This window comes from Carcharodon carcharias, chromosome 3, assembly GCF_017639515.1.
Source record: "Carcharodon carcharias isolate sCarCar2 chromosome 3, sCarCar2.pri, whole genome shotgun sequence".
NCBI classification, from domain to species: domain Eukaryota; kingdom Metazoa; phylum Chordata; class Chondrichthyes; order Lamniformes; family Lamnidae; genus Carcharodon; species Carcharodon carcharias.
In genome coordinates this window covers 3719688-3741999 of record NC_054469.1, presented here as the reverse complement: position 1 = coordinate 3741999, position 22312 = coordinate 3719688, and the positions used below count along the sequence as shown (strand labels likewise).

Here is a 22312-nt window from a genome sequence, read left to right as displayed (position 1 = left end):
TCAGTGCTGCTCTGAACCTGCCCCTCATTATTCCTGACACATTTACCCTTTCCAATAACTTCACCACATTGAAATCCAGATTAGTCACTCTGTCTGCTACCAAAACTCAATTTTTTTCTGCAGACTAAAGACTATGAAATGCTTACTTCACATAGTCACCCGTTCTTTCTAACTTTGGTGCCACATAACCACAGCATCTTGATTTACAAGATCTTGCCTTTGCCCCAATCTTGGTGTTTTGCACTCTTGGCCAGACTAATTTTGTAACCCACCCCAGTACCTCCCACAAACAATAAATAAAAGACAACGGAAGAGTCATCATAAGGTGTCTATACTTAACAACCAAAAACACACCAATAAACCAAAACTTGAGTATTGCTAAAAAAAGAGACATGTTGAACCTTTTGTCTTGCACTCACCAGGATACTTTACAAGAATACCAATATGAAGGGAAAACAGCAATTTATGTTGTATGTGAACGCAGTGCTGATTGGTAGGCAAGTGGACCCCGATTGGTAGAGGCCATGGAGAATGTATCAGTCATGGTGACTGATCGTTAACTTTCAAGCATTGTTTGAAATTTAAACTAGGTAGCTTGACCCTGATTGTGAGGACAATGCCTTGACCAATCTCAAGCCAAAAAGATAGTCTGCCTATCACACAAATGAGTAATATGGTATACGAATTTCAGTGCCACTGAGATGCTAGGTATGTGGGCCATATGTCCCAGAGACCAGCAGATCATATCAAACAGCACGTCCCAGTTGCTGTTTGCAACAGGCAAGGTTCTGACCGTATCTGACCAGCCCGTACTTGCAAAACTCAAAACTCAGTGTCCAACATTAGATGTGATTCCGCGATTGGACAGCATTTGCTAAATAATTCTCAGTGTGCTAAGAATTATGCTGACAGCCAATTTAAGATCATCAGCCAGGCTCACAATGTGGTGCATTTGCATGTACTGGCAGCTACATATATAAATAAACAGGGTCCTGTTCTTTGTGGACAAAAAGAACATGTACACACATTGTACCTCTTTTAGCTAAGCATAATAAATGACAGCCATTCATTGACTCATACCTCAGGGCAATGCCTTGAACAATCAGGATTAAGCTGCTTGGTTTAAATTTCAAACAATGTTTGGCAGTTAATTGTTAGTCACCATCAGTGGTGCATTCTCCATGGCAACGCCTCTACCAATCAGAGTGCACTTTCCAACCAAGCTGCACTTTCTTCACATACAGTATAAATTGTTGTTTTCCCCTTATACTGGCATTCTTGTGAAGAGTCCTGAAGAGTGCAAGACGAAAAGCTTCAACATGTCTCTTTTTTCAGCAATACTCAAGTTCTGTACAACCAAACCAAAACTTCTGGCACATCACATTACAAACTTGTAAATTTTTATAGGTTTTGATTAAGAGTTCCACACACTACATAAAGGTGAAAATAGTGCGAGATCATGTGATTGAAAATCTCTCATTCTGGTTCCTCCCCATCCCCCGAAAAACTGATTTGCCAGAAGCACTCCCACATCGATAAAACATGCTGAAAATGAACCATGGATTACAAGTATTTTGATTCCCTTGAGCATCAGACTGCAAGCAACATCAAACAGCTGACGAAATCCATAAAAGAGGGATGGAGAAGTAGGAAAAGGGAGAAGAATGGGTGTCACACTGCAGTAAACTAAAGGTCTTTCATCCTAGGCTGAAATCTGATATGAGACCCCTCTATCTGCCAGCAGTAAGGGAAACTGGACAGGCTCAATCCACAGCAAAAAAATAATTGCCACAGTATTCACTCAGCGACTGTGGATAAGAGATATGAACCAATCTGAGAGGGCTATTTTCTTGCACCGAGCAATCTTGTTAGGACGGGAACATAGGAGCAGGAGTAGGTCATTGAGTCCGTCCCTCAAGCCAGCTCCCACCATTCCACTAGATGATGACTGATCATCTACCCCAGCACAACTTTCCTGTTCTATCCCCATGTCCCTTGTTGCATAAAATCACAAAAAAAACAATCAGAGAGAAGTAAAATTGATAATTATAAAGCAGCTGAAATGTGATGTTTTGCAAGAACATCCAATGTGGAATAAAGCTAGTTAGGCATTCACTGCAAGTTGTAAAGATCAAAATCTAAAAGGTCTGTTTTGATTGAGGAAATTGTGGGGGATATTGCCATGTTTTTATCTGAAAGAGCATTTAGAGAAAAGAACACGCTACAACGCATAGAGACTGACATAAGTGACCTTTGGTGGTGCCGGGTGAGGGATTAATGTTGACAGGAGTATCAATGTAAAAAGCACAGGGAGATCTCCTTGCACTTTAAGATAATCCCTAGTGGTTTTTCATATTCATCTGGCTAGATAGAAGGAACCTTTGTTTAGCATCTCACCTGAAGACAGACCCTTAGACAAGGCAACACTTCCCCAGTACTGCACTGAAGCATCAGCTTGTTTTCCTGATATCGCTAAATACCCTGAGCCAACAGTTTAAGAGTCAACAAAAACCATGTGACTGGAGTCACATGTAGGCCAGATTAGGGACAGCCGTTAATAGCCCAGCAATCCAGAAGCTGTTTGTTCATTTCTTTCAGCCAGCCCAGAAAATACCAGATTTACTGAATTCAATTTCACAGGTTATCATGGTAACTCAAAGTCTGGGATGCCAGTCCAGCACCTTAGCCACTAGGTTATTGTGCCCATTATCTCTCTGCTCTCATCAACCTTGTGTTCTCAGTCCCGAAGTGGGACTGGATCTCAAACCTAAGGCAAGTTTACTGTCCAAGCTGAAACCTTTCCTCTGTGGGAGCGAGTGCCCAATGAGCAATGACTGAAACGGGAAAATCTTTTAATTTCAGGATCTAAAACATAAGGGCAATCTTTCTACCCTTGGTTTTTTTTGGTAGTTCCTACAGCACTTCTTGGGCTATCTGTAGCCAGTCCTACTTGCAATCAGCTGCAATGCTCCTTCATAACTGATTGGAGAAGACCACCCTGCAGAACTCCTCCATTCTGTCCTTCCTACAGGGTAGTTGCTACCACGTGTTCAGCTTCTCCTCCAATGGAAAATGAAAGACTAGTTGGATGTTGCTGGCCACAGTGCATTTCTCAATGGCCCTTCACACTGACACATCAACACTCTGTCCTTGAAGAGTAAGGTTCATTCCATTTAATGTCACCAGAAAATGTTAGATTGGAGAGGCATCTGATTCACTCTGCTCAATGATGCTCAGCGATATACAAGATTAACATGCAGTAAAAGACTACTCCATCAAGCCTGCCCCTCCCACAAAGCAGGATGGCTAGACCCACTGTGGCTGAACACTTCTCAACTTCCCTCCCACACCATTCCAAGCAGCCATGAACTGTCTGGATAGAGGCAAAAAAGGCAGTTATCTACTACAGAATTACCTCCAACAGAATAAACCATCAGGAGAAGCCAGGCCCCTAGTACAGCTACAACTCTGGCATCTATCTGACAATATGGAAAATTGCCAGTTATGTCCTGTCCATAAAAAGGGCAAATCCAACAGGACCAATTACTACCGCAGTCTACTCTCAATCATCAGAAAAGCAATGGATGGTGTTATCGACAGTGCTATCAAGTGCAGCAATTTGCCTACCAGTGATCAGTTTGCTTGCACCAGGGCCACTCAACTCCTGAGCTCATTACAGCCTTGGTCCAAACATGGATAAACGAGCTGAATACCAGAGGTGAGGTGAGAATAAGTGCTCTTGGCATCAAGGCAGCATTTGATCAAGTCTAGCATCAAGGTGTCCTAGCAAAACTGAAATCAATGGCGATCAGGGGGGAAAACTCTCAAATGCTTGGAGTCATACCTAACAGAAAGGAAGATGGTTGTGGTTGTTTGTGCCCAATAAGCTCAGTCCCAGCACACTGCTGGTGTTCCTCAGGGTCCTAAACACAATGACCTTCAACTGCATCATTAATGACTTGCACTCCAAAGTCAGAAGTGGAGAAGTTTGCTGATGATTTCAATGTTCAATATTATTCATAGCTCCTCAGTTATTGAGTAGTCTTTGTCTGTTTGCAGCAAGACCTGAACAACATTTAGGCTTAGGCTGGTAAGTTGGCAAGTCATTTTTTTTTTATTCATTCTTGGGATGTGGGTATCACTGGCCACCTCAGCATTTATTGTCCATCCCTTACATTCGCGCCACACAAGTGCCAGGCAATGACCGTCTCCAACAAGAGAGAATCTAAACATCACCCCTTGACATTCAATGGCATTACCATCACTGAATCCTCCACTATCAACATCCTGGGGGTTACCATTGACCAGAAACTGAACTGGACTAGCCATATAAATACTGCAGCTACAAGAGCAGATCAAAGGCTTGGAATCCTGTCACTAGTAACTCACCTCCTGACTCCCCAAACCCTATCCGCCATCTACAAGGCACAAGTCAGGAGTGTGATGGAATACTCTCCACTTGCTTGGATGAGTGCAGCTCCAACAACACTCAATAAGCTTGACATCATCCAGGACAAAGCAGCCCCGCTTGATCAGTACCCCATCCACAAACACTCACTCCCTCCACAGCAGCAGCAGTGTGTACCATCTACAAGATGTACTGCAGCAACTCAACAAGGCTTCTTCGATAGCACCTTCCAAACCCACAACCACTACCATCCAGAAGGACAGGGACAGCAGATACATAACACCACCTGGAAGTTCCCCTCCAAGTCATTCACCATCCTGACTTGGAAATATATCGCCGTTCCTTCACTGTCACTGGGTCAAAATCCTTAGGAACTCCCTCCCTAACAGCACTGTGGGTGTACCTACACCACATGGACTGCAGTGGCTCAAGAAGGCAGCTCACCACCACCTTCTCAAGGGCAATTAGGGATGGGCAATAAAGCTGGCCCAGCCAGCGATGCCCACATCCCGTGAATGAATTTGTAAAAATCCACACACCATCCTGACTTGGACCTGTATCGCTGTTCCTTCACTGTCGTTGGTTGAAAATCATGGAACTCTCTTCCTGACACCACATGGACCACAGCGGTTCAAGAAGGCAGCTCACCACCACGTTTTTAAATGTAATTAGGGATGGGCAATAAATGCTGGCCTAGTCAGCAATGCCCACATCCCACGACTGTATATAAAAAATTTGGCTACCTTCATCAGTGCTGGGCTTCCTCTTGTAGAGCTGTACATCAGCTCAAATTGGCCTTAGCATCCACTAGCTTAAGGGATGGATGATTTAAGAAAATGGCTTGTGTGTATGGGACAGGATCAAGAACACGTGGTATTATTTTTGGTTGAGCTACTTATTGATTTATTTCATTTATTTATTGTCTGAACCATCCCTTTAAGGGGCCATCCTCCAGCATATTTAGTAGTTGGGAAAAATAAAATGCTGCTGATTCCCACATGCAAGTACAGTCCATTCAGTCCTAGGCTGTACAGTGGTACGTGTGTGATATACAATGATGCAGCACACAAGGGGGCCATGTGACCCACCACGCCTATGCCAACTTTTTGAAAGAGATATCCAATTAGCTCCAATATCCTGCTCTATCCTAATAGCCCTACGAATCTTTCTGCTTCAAGTATTTATCCAGCTTCCTTTGAACATTTTATTGAATCTGCTTCCTCTAATAAATCACGTCACGGAAAAACTCACATCTGAATAAAAAAAATCATGTCACCCATGGCTCTTTTGCAAGTTACCTTAAATCTATCCCTCTGGTTACTGACCTCCTGCCACTGGAAACAGTTTATTCTTATTCACTTGATCAAAACCCTTCATGATTTTGAATCTCTCTTGAAAATCTTCTCTTAACCTTGTCTGCTTTAAGAAAATCAATCCCTGCTTCTCATGAAAAGGCATGCTCATGGTCAAATCCGTGCTAACACTTGTTCATTCCTCGGAGAGGAGCTACACCTGAAATTGAATTATCCTGACAGGAAACATACCTTGGGTGGAGAGAATAGCTTCAGGGGCAATACAACAGTGAGTCACCACCCTGAACTAAATATAATTTGACTGCATTTCCACAAAGCAATTTATAATAACACAGCACTTCCATTTGCTAACAGCTGACATCTCTATGCCTTATAATTTCAAACCAGAGCCTACAGGCCCAAAGGAGTGTGCAAGCTGATTCCAGCGTGTCAACACGTTTACAGGAATTCCCCGAGTGTGAGATTATTTACAGGAGTCCCTGGAGGTGGGTCAATAATTATAGGAAATCCACAAGGCTGTCACTATTTACAGAACTCTTGGGAGTGCCTTTCATACTTAGAGCCACAGAAAAGTTACGGCACAGAAAGAAGCCAGTCAACCCATCAAACAAAAACTAGCCACTCATTTTAACCTCAATTTCCAGCACCTGATCCATAACCTTGCAGGTCACAGCATTTCAGGAGTACAGGGGGTTGCATGGAGTGCTTCATGTAGTTACACACTTAAGAAAGCATATAATTGCATTAGGAGTTTGAAAAAGGTACATTCGATTGATTCCTGGAATAAAGGGATTAGGTTATGAGGAAAGGATGAGCAGATTGGGCCAACACCCACTGGAGTGTAGAAGATTGAGAGGCGATCAACGAGTATGTCAGTATTTGCAGGGGGTCCCTGGGAGTGTGTCAACATTTACAGGGGGTGCCTGGGAGTGTGTCAGTAATGTGTAATGAGGTGGGATTAATAAGAGATACCATAGTTAAGGATCCTCTCGGGGCTAGCGATCCCAACATGGTAGAATTTCAAATGCGGTTTGAGGGCGAGCAACTCGGGTCTTAAACCAGTGTCCTCAATTTAAATAAGGGCAATTATAGAGGTATGAGGAAAGAGTTGTCTAAAGAGGGCTGGGAAAATAGACCAAGGGGAAGGTCAGTGAATGGGCAGTGGCAGATATTTAAGCAGATATTTCATAAAGCTCAGCAAAAATTTATCCCGGTCAAAAAGAAGGACTCGATGAGAAGGATGAACCACCCGTGGTTAATAAAGGTGGTCAAGGAGAGTATCTAATCAAAAACTAAGGCATAACAAAGTGGCGAAAACTAGTGGTACGCCAGAGGATTGGGAATTTTTTAAGAACCAGATGACAAAAAAGCTAAAAAAGAGGGAGAAAATTGATTATGAAACTAAACCGGCAAGAAATATAAAAACAAACAAGCTTCTACGGGTATATAAAAAGAGAGTGGCTAAAGTGAGCGTGGGACCCTTGGAGGATGTGACTGGAGAATTGATAACAGGGAACAGGGAAATAGCAGATAATTTAAACCAATATTTTGCATTGGCGTTCACAGTGGAGGACACTATAAACACCTCAAAGATATCAGATAAACAAGGAGCTGATGGGATGAAAGATATTGTAACTGTCTCTCTCATAAGGGACAAAGTATTTGACAAACTAATGGGACTAAAGGCAGACAAGTCACCAGGACCTGATGACCTGCACCCAAGGGTTTTAAAGGAAGTGGCTGCGGGGATAGTGGAGGCATTGGTTGAAATATTCCAGAACTCACTGGATTCTGGGAGGGTCCCAATGAATTGGAAAACCGCTAATGTGATGCCCCTGTTCAAGAAGGGAGGGAGACAAAAAGCAGGAAACTATAGGCCTGTCAGCCCAACATCTGTTGTTGGGGAAATGCTAACGTCCATTATTAAGGAAGAAATAGCAGGACATTTAGAAAAGCTTAACACAATCAGATGGAGTCAACATGGTTTTGTGAAAGGGAAATCACGTTTGACAAATTTGCTAGAGTTCTTTGAGGATATACAAGCAGAGTTGATAAAGGGGAACCGGTAGATGTAGTGTATTTGGATTTCTAGAAGGCATTCGATAAGGCACCACATAAAAGGTTATTGCATAAGAAAGGAGCTCACAGTATTGGGGGTAATGTATCAGGGTGGATTGGTTAACACACAGAAGACAGAGTCAGGATTAAGGGTTTTTTCAGGTTGGAAAGGCGTAACTCCTCTTCTCTGTTTTAAATGGGCAACCCCTTATTTTTAAACAGTGACCCCTAGTTCTAGATTCTCCCACAAGAGGAAACATCTTCCCCATACCCACCCCGTCCAGAACCCTCAGGATCTTAAAGGTTAAAGGCCTCTAATTCTTCTAAACTCCAGTGGATGCAAGCTTAACCTGTCCAATCTTCCCTCATAAGACAACCCGTCCATTCCTGGGCTCTGCTTAGATCTGCTCTGTTCCTCTGCTCTGATGAAATGTCATACGGACTTGAAATGTTAACTCTGTTTTTCACCCTTTAGATGCTGCCAGCCCTGCTGAGTGTTTTCCAGCATTTTCTGTTTTTGTTTCAGAATTCCAGCACCTGCAGTACTTTGCTTTTATATTCCTGTCATTAGTCTAATAAACCTTCTCTAAACTGCTTCTAACGCATTTGCATCTTTCCTTAAACAAGGAGACTAATACAGTACACAGTACTCTAGATGTGGTCTTACCAGTGCTCTCTACAACAGAAGTAAAACTTCCCTACTTTTATATTGCTGAAAAAAGAGAAATGTTGTCTAAACTTTTCTTCTTGCACTCATCAGGATGCTCACAAGAGTACCAGTATAAGGAGGAAAACATTTTTACTGTACGGGAAGAGAGTCCTGACAAGTGATGTTGCCATGGAGAATGCACCACTGATGGTGACTGACAGTTAACTGCCAAGCATTGTTTGAAATTTAAACCAGGCAGCTTGGTCCTGAAAGGTCAAGGCATTGCCCTGAAGAATGACTCAATGAATGGCTGTCACTTATTTTGTTTAGCTGAAACAGGCGCAGTGTGTACATGTTCTTTCTGACTGCAAAGAACAGGGCCCTGTGTATTAATATATGTAGCTTCCAGTACACACAAATGCGCCACACTGGGAGCCCAAATGACAATCTTAAATTGGCTGTCAGCGAAATTCTTAGCACAATGAGGATTATTTAGCAAATGTTGTCCAATCGCGGAATCACATCGGACACTGTGTTTTGAGTTTTGCAAGTACGGGCTGGTTGGGTACAGTCTGTACCTTGCCCTTTTTGGACAGCGGCTGGGATATGGGGCAGAATTCTCTGCCTGTCGGGTGGGTGGGCCCGACCCAATCTCCGGTGGGCACGGAACTGATCCCCGCCAGGGAAGCGGGCCACAACGCCATTTTAGGTGGGCGGGGGCCAATTAAGACCCGCCCAGCGTGATGTCCGGCGGGAAGCGTTATGCGCTCCCTGTGCGGGTGTGGGGGATTTCTTAAAAGCGAGAGTACGCTTTTTTGCTCATGCGCACGAAAGAGCGCACATCTCCCTGAGGCTAAGTGCAGCCTCAGGGAGATTGCTTCTACTTTGAAAAATATTAAAAATAGAAAAAAAATTCCCTTACATGTGCTCCTCATGTGACAATGTCACACGAGATGGGTCATGTTCATAATTTACAGAATAACTTTATTAATATTTTTAAACCCTGCATGAATCCTCGTCCCGCCGCTGGATGAGGTTTCATGTTTTCTGTAGTTGCCGCCGGGGCTCCTGGCCGACCCACTAACCTTAAGGTTGGACGGGCAGGTCCTTTAATTGTTTCAATGATCCTGTCAATGGCCTCAATTGGACATTGACAGGTCGGCGGGCCCACAGCTGATTTGGCTGCGCCCCCGCCTTCCTGAAAATTTAAATGGGGCGGGGTGACAATGGGGGTTCTGCCTGACATCATCCCAGGTCATTTTACACGTCGGCGAGTGGGCCCCGCCCCCTGCTCACCAACGGCAAAATTCTGCCCATGCTGTTTGATATGATCTGCCAGTCTTTGGAATGTACAGCAAATATACCTAGCACCACACTGGCACTGAAATTCATATACCTTATTACTCAATTTGTGTGATAGGCATCTTTTTGACTTGATGACAGCATCCTGTTAGTGGCGAATACCACTCGTGTTGCTACTGCATAGTAGCAGCGTGAAACAGCTAGCTTCACTTCTCCGAATTCTGAGATACTAATCAGCACTCTCTTCTCAAATTGTTTTCCCCTTATATTGGTATTCTTGTGAAGTGTCCAAATGAGTGCAAGATGAAAAGCTTTGACATGTCTCTTTTTCCTTGGCTTATATTGGGTATTTGTTCTGTACTGTGCATGATCTGTCTAAATACCATTCAATCTTCTTTCATACTATTTCCCACTAGTGCTGTTCAGTCCAGCTTCCTGAGATCATCACATTATCAATATTTCTAATAGTACTGTTGGATTCATGTAGCAATGTGAAATGATTGCATTTTTGGTGAGAATGAGGTGAGGCAGTATCATTAAATGGTACAGTTTTTTAGGTCGGTGCAGGGAAGAGCGATGATGGGATTTATACAAACGAACCTTTGAAACTGCCAGGAAAAGTTGTTCAGTTTGTTCAGAAAGCATTTGGAATCCTGGGCTTTATAAATAGAGGCAGAATGCAAAAGCAGCTTCTCCAGAGTATTTAATCCAATTCTGAGCACTACACTTGATGAACAATGTCAAGGCCTTGGAGAAGGTGCAGAGGAGAATTACTAGAATAATGCCAGGGATGAGGAACTTCAGTTATATTGAGAGAATGGAGAGGTTGGAATTGTTCTCTTTGGAGCAGAGAAAGGGGGCGGGGGAAGGGGTGTCATAGAGATTTTCAATATCATAAGGGATTTCAATAGATTAACTAAGGAAAAACATTTTCCAGTGGCAGGAGGGTCAACTTGGATTTTAACACAATAAACAGTTCTTCACAGGGATGCTATAAAACAAAATATGACACTGAGCCACATATTGAGTTATTTGGGTAGATGACCAAAAGCTTGGTCAAAGAGGTAGGTTTTGAGGAGTATCTTAAAGGAGGAAAGTGAGGTGGAGAGGCAGAGGGGTTTAGGGAGGGAATTCCAGAGCTTGGGGTCTAGGCAGCTGAAGGCACGGCCACCAATGGTGGAGCAATGGAAATTAGCGATGCTCACAGGCTAGACTAGAGGAGCACAGATCTCAGAGTTGTGGTGCTGGAGGAGATTATAGATTTAAGAAAGAACCAGAGGGGAGATGGGAATTTTTTCACACACAGTTATGATGATTTGGAATGCCCTGCCCAGTAGGGTAGAGGAAATCAGATTCAAGAATAACTTTAATAAGGGAATTGGATAATTGGAAAAGAGAAATTTGCATGGTTATAGTGAAAAGAGCAGGGGAGTGGAGCTAACTGCATCGCTTGTTCAAAGAGCTGCCACAGAGTTGAAGTCCTCTTCTGTGCTATATGGTTCGCATTTCAGTGATAAACCTAAACCGAAACTTTCCCATTTTGTGTTACTGAGGTCTGCGAGTTCCTGACTCTATAAGGCCTATTAACGCCTGAAATTTAAAACGAGCATCCTTGTGTCCATGGCCTTGTCACAAGCCCTGGAAACCTCCTCATACCAACCGCCAATCTCTCACATCCTCTGGCTTTGGTCTTGTGCAGAGTCATCTTTCTTCATCCCATCATTGGTAGCTGTGCCTTCAGAATCCTCTCCCTAAGCCTGTTTCTCCCTTCCCCTTCCCTGCTATTTTTGTGCCCCTCCTTTAAATCAACAAATTTGGCAAAATATTGGTCACTCCTCCCCATTTTTCTTCCTTTCATTCAGCTTCCACCTATTCTTGTAGATTGGAAAATTTTTTCTAACATGCTATGTTGCTAGATGAGTGGGATACAGGGGCTCGATTGCAATACATATGCAGCAGCACAGATTTGCACAGAATTACTGGGGTTACAGGTGAAACCATTTGTTCATTCCGGTTGTAAAGGAAACACAAGTCCTCTTCCTGAAGGATCATCCACCTGTAAGCAACTGTCGTCCCTGGGGTTTCGAGCTCCATCAGAGAAGATTCACTGGTTCTGCCTTTAGGCATGGCTCCTAACCCTGAGCGTGGAACCCTTTCCTGGGCCTGGGGTGACCAACAGAAGAGCAGGGATGGGCATCCCCGAGGTCTCAAATGACCATGCTGTCCAACAATATGGCTGTGCTAGTCCTTTTCTCCACAAGTCACCAAGTCTAACAGCCTTCACTCTTCTATTCTTAAATATCCTATTTAATCTAATCCCATAGTCCTTCTCATTCTTCATCTTCTTGAAATCCAAAGCCTCTGTAGGCTTGTATCAACACTGCTAAGGTACCCAGGATTTTAAATCTTCACTCCCGATATCTAATCCATTGTGCAGTTCCTGACTTCTATTCACAAACAAGAGCTTGTAGTAATTTAGGAATCGGAAAGGGAATATGCTGCTTTAATTCCCACAAAGCAACGATAAAGCAACACAGTGGTATCCAGTCAGGTCAGAGCATACGAACATAAGAATTAGGAGCAGGAGTGGCCACTTGGCCCCTCGAGCTTGCTCTGCCACTCGATAGGATTATAGCTGATCTGCTTGTAACCTCAACCCCATATTTCTGAGTTGCCCAGGGAGACCTCAACATCAACTCCAGAACCTATGGCATCAGGTCAAACATGGGCAACAATTCTGCTGATTACCACATACCGCCCTCCCTCAGCTGATGAATCAGTGCTCCTCCATGTTGTAAATCACTTGGAAGAAACACTGAGGTTGGCAAGGATGCAGGATGTATTCTAGTTGGGGGACTTCAATGTCCATCACCAAGAGTGGCTCCATAGCACCCCTACTGGCTGAGCCCTCAAGGACATAGCTGCTAGACTGGGCCTGCTGCAGATGGTGAGTGAACCAAGAGGGCAAAACATACTTGATCTCATCCTCACCAACCTGCCTGCCGTAGATGCATCTGTCCATGACAGTGTCGGTAGGAGTGATCACCGCACAGTCCTCATGGAGGCAAAGTCCCGACTTCACCTTGAGGATACCCTCCATCGTGTTGTGTGGCACCACCACTGTGCTAAATGGGATAGATTTGGAACTGATCCAGCAACTCAAGACTGGACAACCATGAGGCACTGTGAGCCATCAGCAGTAGCAGAATTGTACTCAACCACAATCTGTAACCTCATGGCCCGGCATATCCCCCACCCTACTGTTACCACCAAGCCATAGGATCAGCCCTGGTTCAATGAGGAGTGCAGGAAGGCATGTCAGGAGCAGCACCAGGCATACCTAAAAATGAGCTGTCGGCCTGGAGAAGCTACAACACAGGACTACCCGTGTGCCAAACAGCATAAGCAGCAAGTGATAGACAGAGCTAAGCGATTCCACAGCCGATTGATTAGATCTAAGCCCTATCCAGTCATGAATGTTGGTGGACAATTAAACAAATCACAGGAGGAGGAGGCTCCACAAATATGCCCATCCTCAATGATGTGTCCAAAACACATCAGCCCAAAAGATGAGGCTGAAGCATTTGCAAGAATTTTCAGCCAGAAGTGCCAAGTGGACGATCCATCTCGGTCTCCTCCGGAGGTCCCTAGCATTACAGATGCCAGTCTTCAGCCTATTCGATTCACTCCGTGATATCAAGAACTGGCTGAAGGCACTGGATACTGCAAATGCTGTGGGCCCTGACAATATTCCAGCGATAGTACTGAAGACTTGTGCTCTAGAACTTGCCATGCCCCTAGCCAAGCTGTTCCAGTACAGCTACAAAACTGGCATCTACCCAGACAATTACCGCCCCATCAGTTTACTTGCAATTATCAGCAAAGTGATGGAAGGTGTCATCAACAGTGCTATCAAGCGGCACTTGCTTAGCACTAACCTGCTCACTATTATCATTAGATACACACATTGCACACACACATTTCTCACCAACTCTTATATTCACCAGGTAGATAAGAGATTGTCCCTTTATTATGGGCTATATTTGAGCATTGATCCCAGAGGATAGATTAATAGGAGTAATTTGACAAGGAAGTATTCAATGAACGGCATGACACTTGGAAGTTCTGAGGAACAAAGGGATCTTGGCGTGCGTGTCCATAGATCTCTGAAGGCGGAGGGGCATGTTAATGGGCGGTGAAAAAGGCATATGGGACACTTGCCTTTATCAATCGAGGCATAGATTACAAAAGTAGGGAGGTCATGTTGGAGTTGTATAGAACCTTGGTGAGGCCACAGCTGGAGTACTGTGTGCAGTTCTGGTCGCCACATCACAGGAAGGATGTGATTGCACTGGAGGGGGTGCAGAGGAGATTCACCAGAATGTTGCCTGGGATTAAACATTTAAGTTATGAAGAGAGGTTGGATAGACTTGGGGTGTTTTCATTGGAGCAGAGAAGACTGTGGGACGACCTGATCGAGGTGTGCAAGATTATGAGGGGCATGGACAGGGTGGATAGGGAGCAGCTGTTCCCCTTAGTTGAAGTGTCAGTCACAAGGGGACATAAGTTCAAGGTAAGGGGGCAGGAGGTTTAAGGGGGATGTGAGGAAAAACTTTTTTACCCAGAGGGTGGTGACGGTCTGGAATGCGCTGCCTGGGAGGGTGGGGGAGGCGGGTTGCCTCACATCCTTTAAAGAGTACCTGGACGAGCACTTGGCACATCATAACATTCAAGGCTATGGGCCAAGTGCTGGTAAATGGGATTAGGTAGGTAGGTCAGGTGTTTCTCACGTGTCAGTGCAGACTCGATGGGCCAAAGGGTCTCTTCTACAGTGTGATTCTGTGAATATATAAACCAGCATATCATCCAGTCCCACAATTTTTAAAAACAGCTTCACCATAGCTCCATGATAAACCAGATTAAAATTAACTGGATCTTACTTGTACGTGACTCAGATTCACTTGGAGTTTCTTGACCATATCCAGAAAGTGATGAGAGAACAGTTCATCCAAGAGGAGGTAGACAGGGATCCCGTGACTCGCAGCCTCCAGCACCTCAGCAAACAGATCGATATCAGTGAAAACATCCATTACAATCGCAATAACCTGCAAGGAGAAACAAACCCAAGACTAAACATCAATTCTTCATTCCTCAGCAGAGAGGTGTGAACAAAAGTAGCCACCGCTGTAGAGTGAAAGGCTAAATCATAAAACATACCATAACATGCCGAGTCAGAAGTTGGTTCTAGTGGGTCAGTGAGAATGTATTGTGGTCAGAACCATTACAGGACTGCAAATGTTACATCCCTGTTTAAAAAGGGGAGAGGGATAAACCCAGAAACTACAGGCCTATCAGCTGAACATTGATGGTGCGAAAACTTTTAAACTCAAAAATCAAGAGAGAAAATTAACTTTGGGAAAAAATGGATTAACAAATGACAACCAGTACCAATTTATTAAAGGCAAATCATGCTTGACATTTAATCAAGTGTTTTGATGAAGTAATGGAGAGGGTTGGTGAGAGTAGTACAGTTGATATGAGGACTTTGAAAAAAGATTTAATAAAATATTATGTAATAGACTTGTTAGCAAAATTAAAGCCCAAAAAGCCAGTGGCAGCACAGTAAATAATTGGTTAAGAGATAGTTAATTGGCTAAAAATGTTTCACAATTGCTTTGTTTAGACTGAAGGTAAGTCTCCGGCAGACTAGTGAAAGGGCAGTGAGTGGGACTAATTGGATAGCTCTTTTGAAGGGCCAGCACAGGTATGATTGGCCAAATGACCTCTGTTGCATCATTCTATGATTCTACAGTGATATTAAAGATGACTCCAAGACTCAGTGTATGATTGTTAAAGCAGTTGATGACACTAAGCCTCAATGTGCAACGACACTTCACAATGGCTCAGCACAGAATTGACAGGGTTAAATGAAACCTGAAGTATTACCTTGCCCACACTATCTTATTGCTCAGATCATTAATCTCCTTACCTGGGTGGCTGACCTGATGAGTCTCCTGACCTCTTCCTTGATGCTGAGGGTATCAGGGGCTGGTGGATGGACAAATATAGTAACATCAGAGGGTCCCCTGCACATATGAATATTGGGCCATCCTAGATCTAGTGCCGGGGCAGCAATGTCCGTGTGAACCGGCCAGTAGGTTCCCGATGAGTCTGATTCAACATAGTCACTTCCACCATATTCAAGCTCATCCAAGGGAATTGTGGGTTTCTTCAGGTGCTTATTAATGTGCTCAATCTCAGAGCTGCTGAGAAAATCCACCTCCTTCTCCTCTGCCAGAAAGCGGTAGTATGCATCGATTCCCTCCTCAGCCAGGACATCAATAGCGATGCGGTAATATTCCTTGTAGTGAGGAGGGACAAAGTTGGGATCATTGTCCACATTGCCCAAGGACGAAGATTGAGAATGGTGTGCCATATCACATCCACTGCTGCAGCAAACCTGCACATACAAATCTGAGTTAGTGACACTGAGGGACACAGGGACCTGTACACACACGCAAAGATCAAATTTCGAGCAATTGTTACCCATTCCGCCCCTTGAGCCTGCCCCAACATTTGATAAGGTCATGCCTGATTTAACTGTGACCTCTGTTTTCCTATCCAGCCCCACTACCCTTCGGCTCCCTTTTCAGTCATCTGAGTTAGAATCCATCCAACTCAGTCTCAAAAACATTCAATGACCCTGACTTCACTGCTCTTTGGAGAACAGAATCTACAAGGTGCACTGCAGAAACTCACCAAGCCTTCTGCGGTAACGCTTAAGCAGGGGAGGTGATGGAATAGTGGTATTGTCACTGAATGGGTAACAGAGAGACCCAGGGTAATGCTCAGGGGACCTGGGTCAGAATCCTGCCTCAGTAAATAGCAGAATTTCAATTCAATAAAAATCTGGAATTAAAAGTCGAATGATGACCATGAAACCATTGTCGATTGTTGTAAAAACCCGTCTGATTCACTAATGTCCTTTAGGGAAGGAAATTTGCCACCCTTATCTGGTCTGTGGAGTCACGTGACAGGAATGTGGTTGACTCTTAAATGCCCTCGGAAATGGCCCAGCAAGTCGCTCAGCTGTATCAAACCACAACAAAGTCTCAAAAAGCACCACCCAGCATCAACCTAGACAAACTCAGCCCTGTCGACCCTGCATCGAGGGGCTAGTCCCAAAACTGGGAGAGATGTCTCACAGACTAGTCAAACAACAGACTGACATAGTCACCCTCATGGAATCATACCTTAGAGAAAATGTCCCAGACACCACCATCACCATCCCTGGGTATGTCCTGTCCCACCGGCAGGGCAGACCCAACAGAGGTGGCAGCACAGGGGTATACAGTCGGGATCAACATTGACTCTGGGCCCCATGAAGGCACAGGCAAGGAAACCTCCTGCTGATGACCACGTACCGCCCTCCCTCAGCTGATGAATCAGTGCTCCTCATGTTGAACACCACCTGGAGGAAGCACTGAGAGTGGCAAGGGCACAGAATGTACTCTGGGTGGGGGACTTCAATGTCCACCACAAAGAGTGGCTGGGTAGCACCGCTACTGACCGAGCTGGAAGAGTCCTAAAGGACATAGCAGCTAATACTGGGGCTGCAGCAGGTGGTGAGTGAACCAATAAGAAGGAGAAACATACTTGACCTCATCCTCATCAGATGCATCTGTCCATGACAGTGTCGGTAGGAGTGATCACCGCACAGCTGTTGTGCGAGACGTAGTCCCACCTTCACATTGAGGATACCCTCCGTTGCGTTGTGTGGCACTGCCAATGTGCTAAATGGGATAGATTTCAAACAGATCCAGCAAATCAAGACTGGCAACCCATGAGGCCCCATGTGCCTCAGAATTGCAGCAGCAGAATTGTACTCAAACACAATCTGCACCCACATAGCCTGGCAGCCCAAACCAGGGAATCAACCCTGGTTCAATAAAAGGTGCAGGAGGAGCAGCACCAGGCATATCTAAAAATGAGGTGAAGCTACAACACAGGACTACTTGTGTGTCAAATAGCATCAGCAGCAAGTGATAGACAGAGCCAAGCGATTCCCACAACCAACAGATCAGATCTAAGCTCTGCAGTCCTGCCACATCCAGTCGTGAATGGTGGTGGATAATTAAACAACTCACTGGAGAAGGCTCCACAAATATCCCCATCCTCAATGATGGGGGAGCCCAGCACATCAGTTTTTTTTTATTTGTTCCTGGGATGTGGGTGTCACTAGCTAGGCCAGCATTTACTGCCCATTCACAATTGTTCAGAGGGCAGTTAAGAGTCAAGCATATTGCTGTTTGTCTGGAGTCACATCTAGGCCAGGCCAGGTAAGGGCAGCAGATTTTCTTCCCTAAAGGATATTAGTGACCCAGATGGGTTTTTACAACAACACACAGTTGAGTGACAATACCACTGTGCCTCCGCCACCACCCCTCATCAGCGCAAAACATAAGGCATTTGGTACAATCTTCAGCCAAATGCCTTTTTGAAATCCAAGTACGCCACACCCATAGGTTCCGTTTTATCCACATTGCTTGTTACTTCCTCAAAGAACTCCAACAAGTTAGTCAAACATGATTTCCCTTTCATGAAACCCATGTTGACTCTGCCTGACTGCATTAAGATTTTCTATGTGCCCCGCTATAACTTCCTAAAAAATAGATTCTACCACCTTACCTAGTTAAGCTAACCGGCTCGTAGTTTCCTGCTTTCTGTCTCCCTCCTTTCTTGAATTGAGGAATTACATTGGCTATTTTCCCATCTGATGGGACCTTTGCAGAATCTGGAGAATTTTAGTACATGCACAGGTTTTAATTTTCCATCTCAACAACCACTTCTTTTCAGGCCCTAGGTACCTATACACATGCACCTGAGTTAGCCATACTGAGGGAAGGGCATCTGTATACAAACAGCTGAGTTAATGACAATGAAGGACACAGGTACACATTGGCTTACAAAGCAAAAGGATATGGCAGCCTTGCAGGGCAGCTATTTAGGTAATGAAACCCAGAGTGTGACAGGAAGGGACAGAGTGTACAAACATAAAAAAACAGCAGCAAATAAGGTCACGGGGGATAAAATGGAACAAAGGCAAAATTTATGGCCCTTTACTTAAATGCACGTAGTATTCGTAACAAAATAAATGAATTAACGGCATAAATAGAGGTTAATGGGTATGATCTTATGGCCATTCCGGAGACATGGTTACAAGGAGAACAAAGATGGGAACTAAATATTCAGGGGTATGTGACTTTGCGAAAGACAGACAAGAAGGAAAGGGTGGTGGGGTAGCTTTGTTAGTACAAGATGGAACAAGTACAATAGCAATGAAGGATCTTGGATTGGAAGATGTAGAATCCATATGGATGGAGTAAGAAATAACAAGGAGAAAACGACACTGGTGGGAGTAGCCTATAGGCCCCCTGACAGTAGTTATACTGTCGGACAGAGAATAAATCAGGAGATAATGAGGACATTAAAAAAGGTGTTAATCATGGGTGACTTCAATCCATGTAGATTGGGAAAATCAAATTGGTGGAGGTAGACACGAGGAAGAAATCATAGAGTGTATTTGGGATAGTTTCTTAGAACAATATGTTGTGGATCCATCCAGGGATCAGGCTATTTTGGATCTGGTAATGTGTAATGAGGCAGGTTTAATAAATGATCTGAGAGTTTTTTTTATTCATTCATGGGACATGGGCATCGCTGGCTCAGCCAGCATTTATTGCCCATCCCTAACTGCCCTTGTTCAGAGGGCATTTAGAGTCAACCACATTGCTGTGGGTCTGGAGTCACATGTCAGCCAAACCAGGTAAGGATTGCAGATTTCCTTCCCTAAAGGACATTGATGAACCAGATGGATGAAGGATCACCTAGGAAACAGTGACCATAGCATGGTAGAATTTAGCATTCAGTTTGAGAGTGAGAAACTTGGGTCAGAAACAACTGTGCTGAACTTAATTGAGGGTATTTACAATGCAATAAGGGCAGAGTTGGCTGGAGTGGACTGGGAAAGCAGTCTAGCAGAAAACATGGTTGATGCACAATGGCAGATGTTTAAGAAAATAGTTCATTTCTCTCAATGAAGATATATCCCATTGAGGAAGGAGGATTCTAGGAAGCGGATAAACCAGCCATAGTCAACCAAGGAAGTTAAGGATAGTATCAAATTGAAAGAAAAAACATACAATGTGGCAAAGATTAGTGGTAAGTCAGAGGTTTGGGAAAGTTTTAAAAACCAACAAAAGATGACCAAAAAAAAAAGAGGGAGTAAATAAACTTTGAGGGAGATTAGCAAGTAATATAAAAATGGACAGTAAGAGCTTCTTTAAATAGATAAAAAGGAAGAGAGAGGCCAAAGTGAACATAGGCCCCTGAGAGAATGAGGCTGGGGAAAGAATAATGGGGAACCAGGAAATGGCAGAGGAGCTGAATAAATACATTGCTTCAGTCTTCATAGTAGAAGCAAATAGCATTCCAAAATACTAAATAATCAAGGCGAAAAAGGAGTGGACGGGTGGGTTGGGGAGGAAATAAATACAATAACTATCACTAAAGAAAAAGTACCAGGGAAACTAATGGGGCTAAAGGCTGATAAGTCCCTTGCACCTGATGTGTTGCATCCTAGGATATTAAAGGAAGTAGCCACAGAGATAGTGGATGCACTGGTAGTAATCTTCCAAGAATCCTTAGATTCTGCAAAAGTCCCAGAGGATTGGGGAACGGCCAATGTAACACCCTTATTCAAAAAGGGAGGGAGACAAAAAACAAGTAACTATAGGCCAGTTAGCTTAATATCTGTCATTGGGGAAATATTGGAGTCTATTATAAAGGATGTAATAGCAGAGCATTTAGAAATACATAATATAATCAAGCAGAGTCAGCATGGCTTAATGAAGGGGAAATCATGCCTGACAAATTTATTAGAATTCTTTGAGGAGATAACAAGCAAGATAAATGAAGGGGAACCAGTAGATGTAATATACTTGGATTTCCAAAAGGTGTTTGATACGGTACCACATATAAGGCTACTTAATAAGATAAGAGCCCATGGTGCTGGGGGTAGTATATTAGCATGGATAGAGGATTGGCTAACTAATAGAAGACAGAGAGGTGGGATGAGAGGGCCATTTTCAGGATGGCAACCTGTAACTAGTGGAGTGCAACCGGGATCAGTGCTGGGGCCACAATTATTTACAATATATATTAACGACTTAGCTGAGGGAAGTGAATGTACTAGCACCAAGTTTGCAAATTATGCAAAAATAAGTGAGTAGGCAAGTGGTGAGTCTGGAGTCTACAGAGGGATACAGACAGCTTAAGTCAGTGGGCAAAAACTTGGCAGATGGAATATGGTATGGGAAAATGTGAGGTTATGCACTTTGGCAGGAAGAATAGAGGAGCTGAATATTATTTAAATGGAGAAAGACTGCAGAAAGCTGCAGCACAGAGGGATTTGGGGAGTCCTTGTGCATGAATCTCAAAAAGCTAACATACAAGTTCAACAGGGAATGTTGGCCTTTATTACAAAGGGAATGGAATATAAAAATAGGGAAGTCTTGCTAAAACTATACAAGCTACTTGTTAGACCACATCTAGAATACTGTGAACAGTTTTGGTCCCCTTATCTAAGGAAAGATATATTGGCATTGGAGGCAGTCCAGAGAAGGTTCACTAGGTTGATCCCAGGTATGGAGGGATTTTCTTATGAGGGGAGGTTGGGCCTGTACTCATTGGAGTTTAGAAGAATGAGAGGTGACCTTATTGAATCATATAAGATTCTTAGGGGGCTTGACACGGTAGATGCTGAGAGGTTGTTTCCCCTTGTGGGAGAGTCTAGGACCAGAGGGCATAATCTCAGATTAAGGGATCACGCAGTTAAAACAGAAAAGAAGAGGAATTTCTTCTTTCTGAGGGTAGTCAATCTGTGGAATTCTTTTACTGCAGAGGGCTGTAGAGGCTGGGTTGTTAAGTATATTCAAGGCTGAGATAGACAGATTTTTAATCAGTAAGGGAATCAAGGATTATGGGGAAAAGGCTGGAAAGTGGAGTTGAGGATTATCAGATCAGCCCTGATCTCATTGAATGGTCGCGCAGACTCGATAGGTCGAATGGTGTACTCCTGCTCCTTATGTCGCTAACTCAGGTGTGTGTGCAATGATATATTTTGTAAATAATTGAGGCCCCAGCACTGATCCCTGAGGCACTCCACCTAGTTACAGGTTGCCATGCCAAAAATGTCCCTCTCATCCCACCTCTCTGTCTTCTATTAGTTAGCCAATCCTCTATCCATCTGGACAAGAGACCTGTACACAAACACGAGTTAGTGATACTGAGGAACACAAATATTTGTACACGCACGCAAACACGCACCCCCCTCCACTCCCAAGTTAGTGATAATGAGGGACACGGGGACCTAGACACATATAGATGAGTTAGTGATACTGAAGAATACAGCTACAATCCTAGGTACACATATCTGAGCTGGTGACATAGATGGGGATATAGCTGCTTGTGTCTACCATTGAATGAGATACGGGTGAGAGGGCTCTCAACATTTGCATAAAA

At 43.9% G+C, this 22312-nt stretch overlaps 1 protein-coding gene across 1 annotated transcript in view; it reads right to left on the bottom strand.

Annotated features, from left to right (window-relative positions):
- The window catches only part of fam83hb (family with sequence similarity 83 member Hb), a 65885-nt gene that overhangs the window by 26438 nt on the left and 17135 nt on the right, over nt 1-22312 (bottom strand). The window contains exons 2-3 of the mRNA XM_041183339.1: nt 15720-16190; nt 14671-14835 (exon numbers count right to left, since the gene is read on the bottom strand). Of these exons, the coding sequence (XP_041039273.1) occupies nt 14671-14835; nt 15720-16166 (612 nt within the window). The 5' untranslated portion in view covers nt 16167-16190. The remainder of the gene's footprint in view (nt 1-14670; nt 14836-15719; nt 16191-22312) is intronic.